A 12373-nucleotide genomic window follows, 5' to 3' on the forward strand; every position below is an offset into this window, starting at 1 on the left:
CAAGGCCCTTTTATAAGATGGCGTAATATTTGCATATAACTTACGCAAATTCTCCCACATACTTTAAATCAATTCTACATTACTGAAAAAAATTCTAGTAAAATTAAGTGCTATGTAAATAGTTGCTGGTGAATGGCAAATTCAAGTTCTGTTTTTTGAAAATTCTGGAATTTATTTCCCCAAATATTTTCAATCTGCAGTTAGTTGAATCTGCTGATAAGGAACCTGTGGATTCAGGGGGCAGACTATATTTCTCTAATCTAACTGCATCAGACATTACTTATAAAGAATGCTAAATAACACAGGCATGATAGTAGGTACCCTGTCTTGTTCTTTAATGGGACTACTTCTAATGTTTTAATATTAGGCACAATGCTTAAGAAGTTTGTACCTATTCCCTTCTAATTAAAAGTTCTAAAAACCTGAAACAGGTTAAATTTGGTCAAATACTCTTTATTAAATGCCTTTTCTGCATATATAAAGATAATTATGTGGAACCCTCTCTGTCTTGTAAAGGAAGTTATATCAGCAGCACTTTTACTATGCTTAGCTTTGAAGTGTGAAACATTCTCTACTCCAGTATCAGGATCATGTTAATAAGTGTTCTACCTAATTAAATATACTTTAGGCACAAACACTTTCTTTATCTCCTTACTATCAACTGAATATAGTCACTATTATTCCTATTGCATCACGACTATATTAAATATACTTTTATGTTTATCAATTTTTCCATGCATTCTAATTTTTTAATAATCTCTATATATGTTTCTATTATAATTATTTGGCTCTTTTTACTAAAACTCTTAACAGAGTTAATTCAGAGCTTTTATTCTTTTAAGCCTTAAAGGGGTTAATAATACCTGCAATATAATCTGCAAATCACATCAAAATAATTACAAACCCAATAAACATGCTATAGACTACTCAACAGTATAGCATCTAAGACCCTACTTACTATAGCTTAGCCAACTGCTGACATCATGAACTTGTGGTGAGTAGAGTTGAAGAGCTTTTACTCTGATACCCAATCTTGTAACTGTAAAAGTTCTACGTAAAACTTTTAAGGAAGATTCTTTTGTGTACCAAATACTAAGAGTAATGGTGACAGTAGTAGAGGCACTGGTGATTTTTATTTTTTCCTTAATCCTATTTCTATTTCCCACAAATTAGTACACTGTATTACTTTTATAATTAAAAAAACTCTCAAGGTTATTATAAAAGATACAAAATTTTACAAATATGAGTCAGGTAATTTTTGAGAGAAAAGTTTCAGTAAAATGGAAATCATGAGGGTGTGGTCTGAAGTCATTTCTCTATTAAGCATGGAAATGAGACAACTGTGAACATTTCCAAGTGTGATGAAGGAATTGAATTAGTGACTGTCTCTCTTCCAAATTTTCCTCACATAATTTCTTCAAAGCTTTTTCAACATTGTTCCCTCTCTGATTTTTATCTAAATATCTCCCATCAGAAAAAAAAAGATCATAATGAGCTAGAAGGGTCAGAGATGGGACTGAGTCTATGATAAATGGGCTGACCATGATTTGTTTCACTGAAGAAGAGAAGTACATTCCAGATGTGTGAGTGAGTGATCATGAATGGAAGTGTGAATGAGCACATATTGTGTAAGGGACTAAAAGAAGAATCCCTATCTATCGGGGTGGGATTACACTTGGGGACAGTTAGAGATACAGTGTGATAGTTGTGATGGGATCAAACACACAGAACCCTGAACACAAGGCTTAGAAGTCTGAACTCACTACTGTAAGAAAGGGGGATCCCTTTGAAGAATTTTTAAACAGGGTATCACATATGGAAGTGATGTCAGAGGAAGATTAGCCTTATGGTAGTGCATTAGCTGCATCAGACAAAGACAAGCCTATCAGATATAAGAACTAGGGGACTGTTAACAATGGAAAGTAAAGGGGAAATGAGCATTTTTCAAAAGATATGACATTCTGTTAAAAGAGAAAGTAACTTTGTATTTCTCATTCTCTTCAACTGATTAGTCAAAACACTTTTCCTGGGTACCTTCCACATTCCAAATATGGAGTTCTAAGGATACAAGACAGGACAACAGATATATCTTATCTGTATATATCTTATAGTATATTCTCTGTTTCTTTCCAGAACGTTTATTTTTCTTTAAATTCTTGTTTTTGTAAATGCCCTCCAAGTTTTTTCTTTAAGTATGTTTAAATGTAGTAGTACTTTATTTACTTATAATGTAAACTGCTTTAGAATGTTCTGCCCTTTCTGCTCCCAAGGTATACCTTTGTCATAGTACCTAACATATAATAATCATGGATTTGCTACCTCCTTTTCCACTGTACATATAGATTTTTCTGAAGTCTTCTGTATACACAATCATTCATAAATAATAAAAGTTTTGTTTCTTCCTTTCATTTCTTACATTATTTATTCTTTTCCTATTTTACTGGCTAGGACTCCTAGCATAATGTTGAATAAAAGTGGTGATAGAAATCATCATCAGGTTTCTAAGTTTAAAGGAAATGCTTCTAACATCTTCCCATTAAGTATGAGGCTTACTGTGGAGTTTTGGTGGATATCCTTTATTTTGCTAAGATGTTCTTTTCAATTCCTAGGCTCTCAAGAGTTGATGTTGGTATGAGGGGTGGTGGTATTAATCATAATAAGTGCTAACTTCAATCAGTTTTGCTCTGGCTATTTAAATAACTATGTATAATAGACACTGTTCTCTGTTTACCTAACATCTGCTCTATGAGCCTTAAACTCATTCCAACTAGATTTGCATACTTACAGAATATGTCAATATTACATTCATGTACACACTCTAGATAAGAAATAATCCAATTATCTCTGACCTTTGGTTCATAAAGAAATATGAACAATATAACACAAATTTTGAAAGGACAATCACACTTGCTTGATTTAAGCCCATTAAATATTTCAAGGGCAGATGGTTAAGAACAAAACCCAAAATATTATTAACTTTTATCTCATATATATTTATGTATACATAAACTATATAAATATAAATATAAATATAAATATATATATATATATATATTCTGAGATCAAATAGGCCTTCTAAAATAGAGATAAAAAACAAAGAATAGGGGCTTCCCTGGTGGCGCAGTGGTTGAGAGTCTGCCTGCCGATGCAGGGGACATGGGTTCGTGCCCCGGTCCGGGAAGATCCCACATGCTGCGGAGCGGCTGGGCCCGTGAGCCATGGCCGCTGAGCCTGCGCGTCCGGAGCCTGTGCTCCACAACAGGAGAGGCCACAACAGTGAGAAGCCCACATACCACAAAAAAAAAAAAAATACAATTTCATTTTAATATTTGATTTTGAATTGTAGACAAACATCCGTGTAAGTGCCATATCACAGGCATCAACAAAGGAAAGGGGGTACTGCGTAGCCTGACTTTTACCTTATCTTTTAATCACCACCATTTAAGGAACATACTTCGCTTAAAGCCCAATGGTATACTAATTACTATTTATACTATTAAATAGTATAAATACTAATTAAAATTTATACTATTTATAAATAAATAGAGTTGTGCATTTGAATTTTAAAATCCTGTATTTCATGGGATTTTAGTCTTCAGTGAGCAAATAAATCAACCAAACACAAATTCCCTAGGTTCTTAATTCTACTGTCAAACTTTAAAAATATGTTCTTATTAAAGAAAGTCTGATTTTAAAAATTGCAAATTTATTTTAAAATAATTTATTAAAAATTCTATATGAAAGGATTTTAAGTTTTTTAAATGAAATTAAATAGGCTGCACTACCAAGTGAAGAACAAATGAAGCAAAGAGAAAACCCTAATGTTACTGAGGATTCAATTTATCAAGCCTAAGTTTGTGCTCAACTTTTTAGAAATACATCTACTGGATTAAATCTGTATATGACTTTTTCCACAACAAACAAGGCTCACAGGGTGAAAAAGTACCACAAATAGAATTCCACCTGAGTAAATATAAGTTCAAGATATCTAGAATACTCCACTACCCCCACTGATTTTCCATTCTGCTTTACTGATGTAGGAGCAAAGAATCTTGCTTGACTAAGAAATTCATAACAGAAGCTTTCACAGCTGTTACTCCACTACAACACTAACCTTTCAGGAAAGTGTCACTTCATGGTGCCTGCAGCAGAAAACCTATACAATTCAATTTAATATTTTTAATGAAGCAGGATTAGCTTTTCAATGCATTATGTTCTTTACACTTCTATTTAAAAGTTGTTACTGGGGCTTCCCTGGTGGCGCAGTGGCTGCGAGTCCGCACTGCCGATGCGGGGGACACGGGTTCGTGCCCCGGTCCGAGAAAATCCGACAATGCCGCGGAGTGGCTGGACCCGTGAGCCATGGCCGCTGAGCCTGCGTGTCCGGAGCCTGTGCTCCACAACGGGAGAGGCCACAACAGTGAGAGGCCCGCGTACCGCAAAAAAAAAAAAAAAGTTGTTACTAACAGAGCTTCTAAAATGTTGAGGCTCAGGGCAGAGATAAACATGAGGCTATGTGGAGAACTCAAAGCCTAGAGGTTAACCAACTTCAAATCGTCTGTGAATGATGATGTTCAAACTACCATACCAAGCCCCTCATCTCATAAATAGAGCCAAACCATGGTCAAAGAACAACATAGCTGTCTGCAGTTAGTTGCACCTATAATTTACTAGAACACTACCATTTTATAGCCACTAAAGGTATATATAATAAAAGCAAAATATCATCAACTAACAAAATTGAGAAGGGGGAGAGATCAGATATTATTAGAAAAACCATCTTTTATGATTAATTAGAAAAGCAATTCTCACTTATTAAGGGATATTGAAAACTGCTATTTCTACCTCAAAAATGTGTTAAAGTTATTCTTTTTAATTAAGAAAATTGCACTTCACATTTGAAAAAACTTAGCAACAAAATCATGGGAGAATAGTCTCTCTGGATAATGTGCTGTACAGGAATATGACCAATCTGAGACCAAATATCAATACAAGGGCAACACCCAGCTGTGTGCCTTTAAGCACATGATTTAATTCAGCTCTTCTGAATATCAGGTTGCTCTTTGTCAAACGGGGTAGTGATATCTGTCTCACAGGATTGTTGTGAAAGTTAAATGAGATAAGGCGTGTATAAATATTTATCCAGGTAGCACACTACACTTTTTTCAATTATTAGAAGTATGTTTTTCCTCCACCCTACACATACATTTGAAATCAGGCTGCATTTTTAAAATGATATTAAATGTTACTCCTTCATTTCCCTTCCACAACTGAAAAAAAGACTGTGATTAAGGTAAAGATTATATCTAATAATCAAGGATATCTTTTAAAATGAGGAAACAGGAAAACAGTCAGCCTAAGCATATTAGTTTTTTTCTTTTTTCTCTGTCCTTTCAGGCACTCTACTGTGGAAAGTACGGTTAACATTTGGCTGCCCAAAACCATCTTCTCCTTAATTTAACATTTAACAATTGTCTCTTCATTTGTCTATTAAAAATTATCTGAGTTGGGCTTCCCTGGTGGCGCAGTAGTTGAGAGTCCACCTGCCGATGCAGAGGACACGGGTTCATGCCCCGGTCCGGGAGGATCCCACGTGCAGCGGAGCGGCTGCGCCCGTGAGCCACGGCCGCTGAGCCTGCACATCCGGGGCCTGTGCTCCACAACGGGAGAGGCCACAACAGTGAGAGGCCCGCGTACCGCAAAAAAAAAAAAAAAATTATCTGAGGGCCCCACGAAGTTGTGAAAGATGCTGAATTGACAAGGCACTAATGGGGACAATTCCTGAAGTCATGGACCTGATGTATAAATTTAACAGATTCCCTTAGTATCCTAGTGCTAAGAGAGTCAATAATCCAGGACATTTTTGTGTCTAATGTAAAACCTGAAGGGACAACAGCATAAAATAAGACTACTCCAGACAAACTTACATATATGATCACCAGACTCATTATCTCCAAATAGGATGTATGCAAATGATCTTTTGCTTCAGAAGGAGAATAAAAGTACTTTGTTACCTTTTTTGGGGAAAGGACGGAGGGAGAGAGGAAGGAAGGAAGGAAGGGAGGGAGCACGTAGTGCCCAGGTCTTGGTTTCTAATACCATTCTCCAATAAAAGAAATCTGGCTCCCTGAGAAATGGATTATGATTCTAGGACTGGGGCAGGAAGTATCAAGATGAGCTTGGAGTATCTTGCAGTGACAGAAAGTAAGGAAGAGCTGATAAACAAACAACGAACAAAACAATCAACAACAACAGCAAAACACCATAATGATGGGAGTATGTCAAAGGGACACAAGATCTGACTGAAAGAAATCCCAATCTGGAGCTGGAACAATTTGAGCAACAAAGTAGTACTGGACTGTAATATATAAAATAAATATCCATGAGTTTATACTGATATAAATAAATGATTGCATAAATCAATAAATGAGGGAGAAGAGACAAATCTCTCATGCAAAAGAAATAAAAGGTGTTCCACTCTAACAAGGTAGAGTCTGGGCTCCTTAAGCATGGACTGTGCATAGTTACTTCCTTTCAAAGAGTATAGTATAAGGATAAGAAGGGGAAAAAAGAGTATTTTATAGTGAAAGAACCTAACACTACCTCAACCAAGTGATTAATGGTAACATCAACAGTGACAAATCATGTTGATAGTATGTATCTTTGATATGATATGATGAAAATGGCTCTTCACCTCTGTGGTCTTCTTCCCCAAAAGACATAATCCCAGTCTAATAATGGGTAAAACACCAGACATTCTACAAAGTATCTGACCAGTGCTCTTCGAAACTAACAGGGTCATGAAAAACAAAGAAAGAAAGCAAAACCTGTCACAGCCAAGAGGTGCCGTGCCTAAGGAGACATGACTACTAAATGCAGTGTGGTATCCTGGATGGACCATGGAACAAAAAGAAGGACATTAGGTAAAAACTAAGGATATGTGAATAAAGCATTGATTTTAGTTAATAATAATGCATCAACATTGGTTCATTAATTTTGAGAAACGTACCATACTACTGTAAGATATTAATAATAGGGGAAACTGGATGTCAAGTATCTGGGAACTCTGTAGTATCTTTGCAATTTTTCTGTAAATCTAAACCTGTTCTAAAATTAAAAATTTATCTAGGGCTTCCCTGGTGGCGCAATGGTTGAGAGTCCGCCTGCCAATGCAGGGGACATGGGTTCGTGCCCCGGTCCAGGAAGATCCCACATGCCGCGGAGCAGCTGGGCCCGTGAGCCATGGCCGCTGAGCCTGCACGTCCAGAGCCTGTGCTCCGCAACGGGAGAGGCCACAACAGTGAGAGGCCCGTGTAATGCAAAAAAAAAAAAAAAATTATCTAATAAAAATAAGAAATAAATTATAATATTTAACCTGCAGATTAACATTATGACCCTTATTTTGTCCCAATGTAAGCCAGTCACTCTTATTATGGTATACGTGACATCCTGAGGAAATAAAGGGGGTCTGCACACAGAGAAGCTGACAATTCACACCCGTGCCTAGTTAAGTAGTTTAAAACTAAGCTAACACTCACAAGAATACACACATGGTTTAACATATTTTAGGCAAGAAACAGCAGGTAAAATATAATATTAATAATAGAAGCACAGGCTAAAAATAAAAGCGATATTTCTCCCATTCCTAATATGAGTTCTTTATCAGTCACAAGAAGTTAAAAACGATGATTTTTTAACTAATAAAATCTGACCAGAAGTAGGCCAAAAAATTTCAAAATTATCAAGAGGCCTACAGGCCTTTAATGTATTTTTATTAATATAATGACTAAACCAAGGTTAGATACATGTACCAAATATGTATTTTTAAATAGTAATAAATTAATGAAAAGCAACAGTGGACTTATATCCACTATTATTAATGATAAACCCTGCCCTAAATGTATGCTGTGCTTCAAGATAACAGCTAATGATATAATGAGGCCTTTTTAACCAGCACAACATATATTCAGATTATAAAGATAAATGTTTATCATTTGTAGCAATGTTTAAAGTCCTGCTATACCCTGCTATTTAGTATTTTATGACATTTCACAAGAAATAATGGCAAATATGCAGAAACCTTTACACAAGCTTCTAACCTGTCTTCTTACATTTGTTAGATTCTGGTTTTGAAAATGAAATACATGACAAAGATATATTCTCAATATATTCTCAACAGCAAATGACTTCATTAATGAAAACAACGTTTTAGTTAAAATTGTGAAAGTATAACCACTGAGAAGGCAGTCACTTGATCAGAATAAAAAGATTTTGAGGTAAGGTTTAAAGGTTATCACTACATATGAAATTCATTTTCCCCAACATTCATAGACAAGCAGCAGTAGAAAAGCAGATGAATCCAAAAATGTACAAAGTGCTACAGGATATCACTGATACGGTTAATTTCACAGCAACAAGACCTTTAATAAATAGAGGAATACCTACATACTATAATGAGGTATGTAGCAACTATACCAAATATTTAAGTGACTTAGCTCCAGAACTGGACTACATGAGCTGTAATACTGACAATTAAATTTATTGGCTATGAGACCCTGGACATGTTATTTAATCTCTCTCTGAGTTACTGTCATCTGTAGAATGGTAGTAATAATAATTTCTACCTCACAGAATTGCTAAAAGTATTACAAGAGATATTTCATTAGAGCACTTAGAACAATACTTGGCACATGGTAAGTACTCAAAAAATATTAACTATTATTGAGAGTAAAGCATTATGGGAGTATTCATGAAAATCTTTTATATCACAAAAAAATTCATTAATTATCTTAAAGATATCAAACCCAGAGATGAATTATACATTTTTCTTTTACAAATAAAGAAGAATGGCCTGTTCTGGGATATTACATAAAGACTCAGGTCTTTGAGACTTCCATCAGTGTCTCCTTCTTAATTAGTTAAAGGTTATATTGATAGTGTGGCCACAAACAGCTAACAGAAAATACTTCACTAGAACTTAGAAACAGTATACGTACCCTCAAATCAGGAGAAAAGTTCTCTGCAGAAGTTGATATGGAATCCGATGATACAACAGAAGCTGATTTTGTATGCACTGAATTCTCTGAATGAGAAGTGGAAGCACTACAAGATACAAAAGCACAGTGTGTTTGAAAAATGGGCGTGTTAAAAACCAATTTCAGAAATTTTATTAACTGTAACTCTATTATTTCTTAAAACTTCCACTGCCAACCAGTCCTACTTTGCCTATTCAATCTTATCTCCAAATACTGATAAATTGCAAGCTCTATTGGTAAGAACAGGGCTAAGTATTATTACCATCCACATTCCCTCTGGACAAGCTTCCCCAGTACTCATGAATACACTCCAGGTTAATTCTTTCTTTTTATCCAACCATCCATTTATTCATCCAATGATCAGGCTAATGTGCAAAACCATTACACCAGGCACTATGATTTGGAGATAAATATGGCAAAACCCTCATGTTCATAAAGCTCACAAGCTTGTGAAAGAGACAGACAAGTAGATAATGGTGCAATGTGATAACTCTATAACTACATACACACACACATGGGGTGGGGTGAGGGCAGAGAGAAAGAGAAAGAGAAAGAGAAAGAAGGACTATGATTACGAACTTGGAGAAAAGAAAAGAAAGCACCTAACTCTACCCAGGAAAGTTCAGGGAAGACATCACAGAGGAGGTGACATCTGAACTGAGTCTTGAACGATAGGAAATTGTCAGGCTGACAAACAAGTAAGGGAATTCCAAAAACAAACAAAAAACACTACAGAAGTGTAGAATTATCAAAGAGCACAGAACACTTGAGAAACTACAAATAGTTCGACAGTGCTGGATGAGCAGAAGAGCAGAAGATGGAAAGATGAGCCTGTCTTTGTACCTTGTACCTTTCCACCAAACCAAATTCTATATTTTTAACAAGCCTGTCTTAAATATCCACTTCTTCCTTTACAATAAGTAATCACACTCTAGAGTTACTTTTATTCTTAAATTCTTATAGAACTTTTGATACCTGATCACATACTGCCTTTTACTGTTTACTGATCTCAGGTATGTAAATTTAGTTTCACCAACTAAAATGTAAATACCCCAAGAGGGAGGACCGTGTCTTTATTTTCCTTAAAATCGACTTCAGTGCCTGTGTATACAGTTAACATGTATTATGTTTCTTAAATTCAAAAATACAGGACTTCCCTGGCAGTCCAGTGGTTAAGACTCCGCATTTCCACCGCAGGGGCCATGGGTTCAATCCCTGGTCAGGGAACTGAGATCCCACATGCCCTGCGGCCAAAAATACAGTGACAATATACCTATGCCACAAACTAAAAAAAAAATTTTAATTATTTAAGGAAGAAAAATCTCAGATACTTTGAATTGAAACTTAAAGTTCTGATAAATATATTTTTCTAAAGTTTCATTCCCAACATATTAAAAGTCTCCCTCACATGAAAAGTCAAAACTTCTTCATTAGATTCTGATGGAATAATCCACCTTGAGGTTGTGATATTTAAGAATCATATTTTTGTTTTAAAATTTGTCCATCATAAACCTGTGTATAATGATTACTAAACTATTTTTACAATGTGAAAATCCTCTCTCCTCAAAAAACTGTCAGTTCATTTTTTTAATTGGTTTTTTTAGCTTTATTGAGGTTTGATTACTAAAAATTGTATATATTTTAGGTGTACAACATGTTTTGACATATGTATACATTGTGAAATGATCACCACAATTAAGCTAACTGAAACATCCATCATCTCACACAGTTACCTTTCTTTTTCTGGTGAGAGAATTTGAGATCTACTGTCTTGGCAGTTTCAAGTATACAATACTGTATTACTAACTATAGTCACCGTGCTATATATTAGGTACCCAGAACTTAATTTATAACTGAAAATTTATCCCTTTTGATCAGTATGTCCACTTTTTCCCTCTTCAGATAGGATTTGAAAACATTTTCTCTCACTCGGTAGGTCACTTTTTCGTTTTATTTTTTGTTATAGGGAAACTTTTTGTTTTTGATGTAGTCCCAATAGTTTAATTTTGCTTTTGTTGCCTGCACTATTGGTGTCAAATCCCAGAAACCATTCTCAAGACCAACACCAAAGAGCTTTTTCCCTATGTTTTCCTCTAGGAGTGTTAGAGATTCAGGTCTTACTTTTAAATGTTTAATCCATTTTGTGTTGATTTTTGTGTGTGATGTAATACAAGAGTCCAATTTCATCCTTTTGCATGTGGATATCCATTTTCATCAACACCATTAATTGAAGAGTCTATCATTTCCCCACTGTGCATTCCTGGTGCTCTTTCAAAGGCAAGTTGACTGTATACATGTGTGGTTCTATTTCTGGGCTCTCTATTCTGTTCTAATGTCTATGCGTCTATTTTCTTATGCTGGTACCATATTGTTTTGATAACTATAGTTTTGTAATACAGTTTGAAGTTAGGAAGTATGATGCCTCCAGCTTTGTTCTTTGTGCTCAAGATTGCTTTAGCTATTTCAGGTTTTGTGTGGTTACATACTGACTTTAGAATTGTTTTCCTATCTGTGAAAAATGCCATCAGAATTTTTAAGTAGAATGCATTGAATCTGTAGATCACTTTGGGCAGCAGCGACATTTTAACAAGATTAATTCTTCCAATCCATTAACATAGGATAACTTTCTATTGATTTGTGTCTTCTTCAATTTCTTCCATCGTTTTATAGTTTTCTTCATACAGGTCTTTTACCGCCTTGGTTAATTTTACTCCTTAGTATTTTATTCTTGTTGATGTTACTGCAATGAATTTGTTTTCTTAATGTCTTTTTTGGAAAGTTCATTGCTAGCATATAGAAACAACTGATTTCTGCATGTTGATTTTGTATCCTGCAACTTAACCTGAATGTGCTTATTAGTTTTAACAGATCTTTTGGTAGAGTTTTCAGTGTTCCATGTATAAGATAATGCTATCTACAATGTTTTTATATATTTATACAGTGTGAAAAACATCTCCCCTAAAATAAACTGTCACTTCACTTAAATGAATGAAAATGGCATTCCAGTGTGAACACTTCAAAACTGTTTATTCAAATACAAACATCTCTTTATTTTATTAACTATTTCAAAGTATAATTGTGCAATTTGTTTTTGTATCCACGAATCTATATTATACAAAGGAGCAGTCATAAGAATTCTATCATCTAGTTTTATAATGCAAGGAAAGAGAAACTGATAGGCTGAGAATGATTTCTTCCTTTTTTCCTGTACCAATTTCTGAGTAATTATATTCCATGTGCATTAAAATAACAAGTAAAATAGACAAACTTTAGGCACAGTACTCTAACAGATATTGTTTGCTGCCTGCTCCATATATATACACACCCCTTTCTTTCCT

General features: G+C 35.0%; 1 protein-coding gene across 8 annotated transcripts in view; it reads right to left on the bottom strand.

Moving 5' to 3' along the window:
- The window catches only part of MTMR2 (myotubularin related protein 2), a 111115-nt gene that overhangs the window by 62574 nt on the left and 36168 nt on the right, over positions 1 to 12373 (bottom strand). For all 8 annotated transcript variants that reach the window (XM_049714146.1, XM_033420331.2, XM_004265454.3 and 5 more), the window contains one exon: positions 8997 to 9102. In XM_049714146.1, coding sequence (XP_049570103.1) covers positions 8997 to 9102 — 106 coding nt within the window. The remainder of the gene's footprint in view (positions 1 to 8996; positions 9103 to 12373) is intronic.

This window comes from Orcinus orca, chromosome 8 (assembly GCF_937001465.1).
Source record: "Orcinus orca chromosome 8, mOrcOrc1.1, whole genome shotgun sequence".
Classification (NCBI taxonomy): domain Eukaryota; kingdom Metazoa; phylum Chordata; class Mammalia; order Artiodactyla; family Delphinidae; genus Orcinus; species Orcinus orca.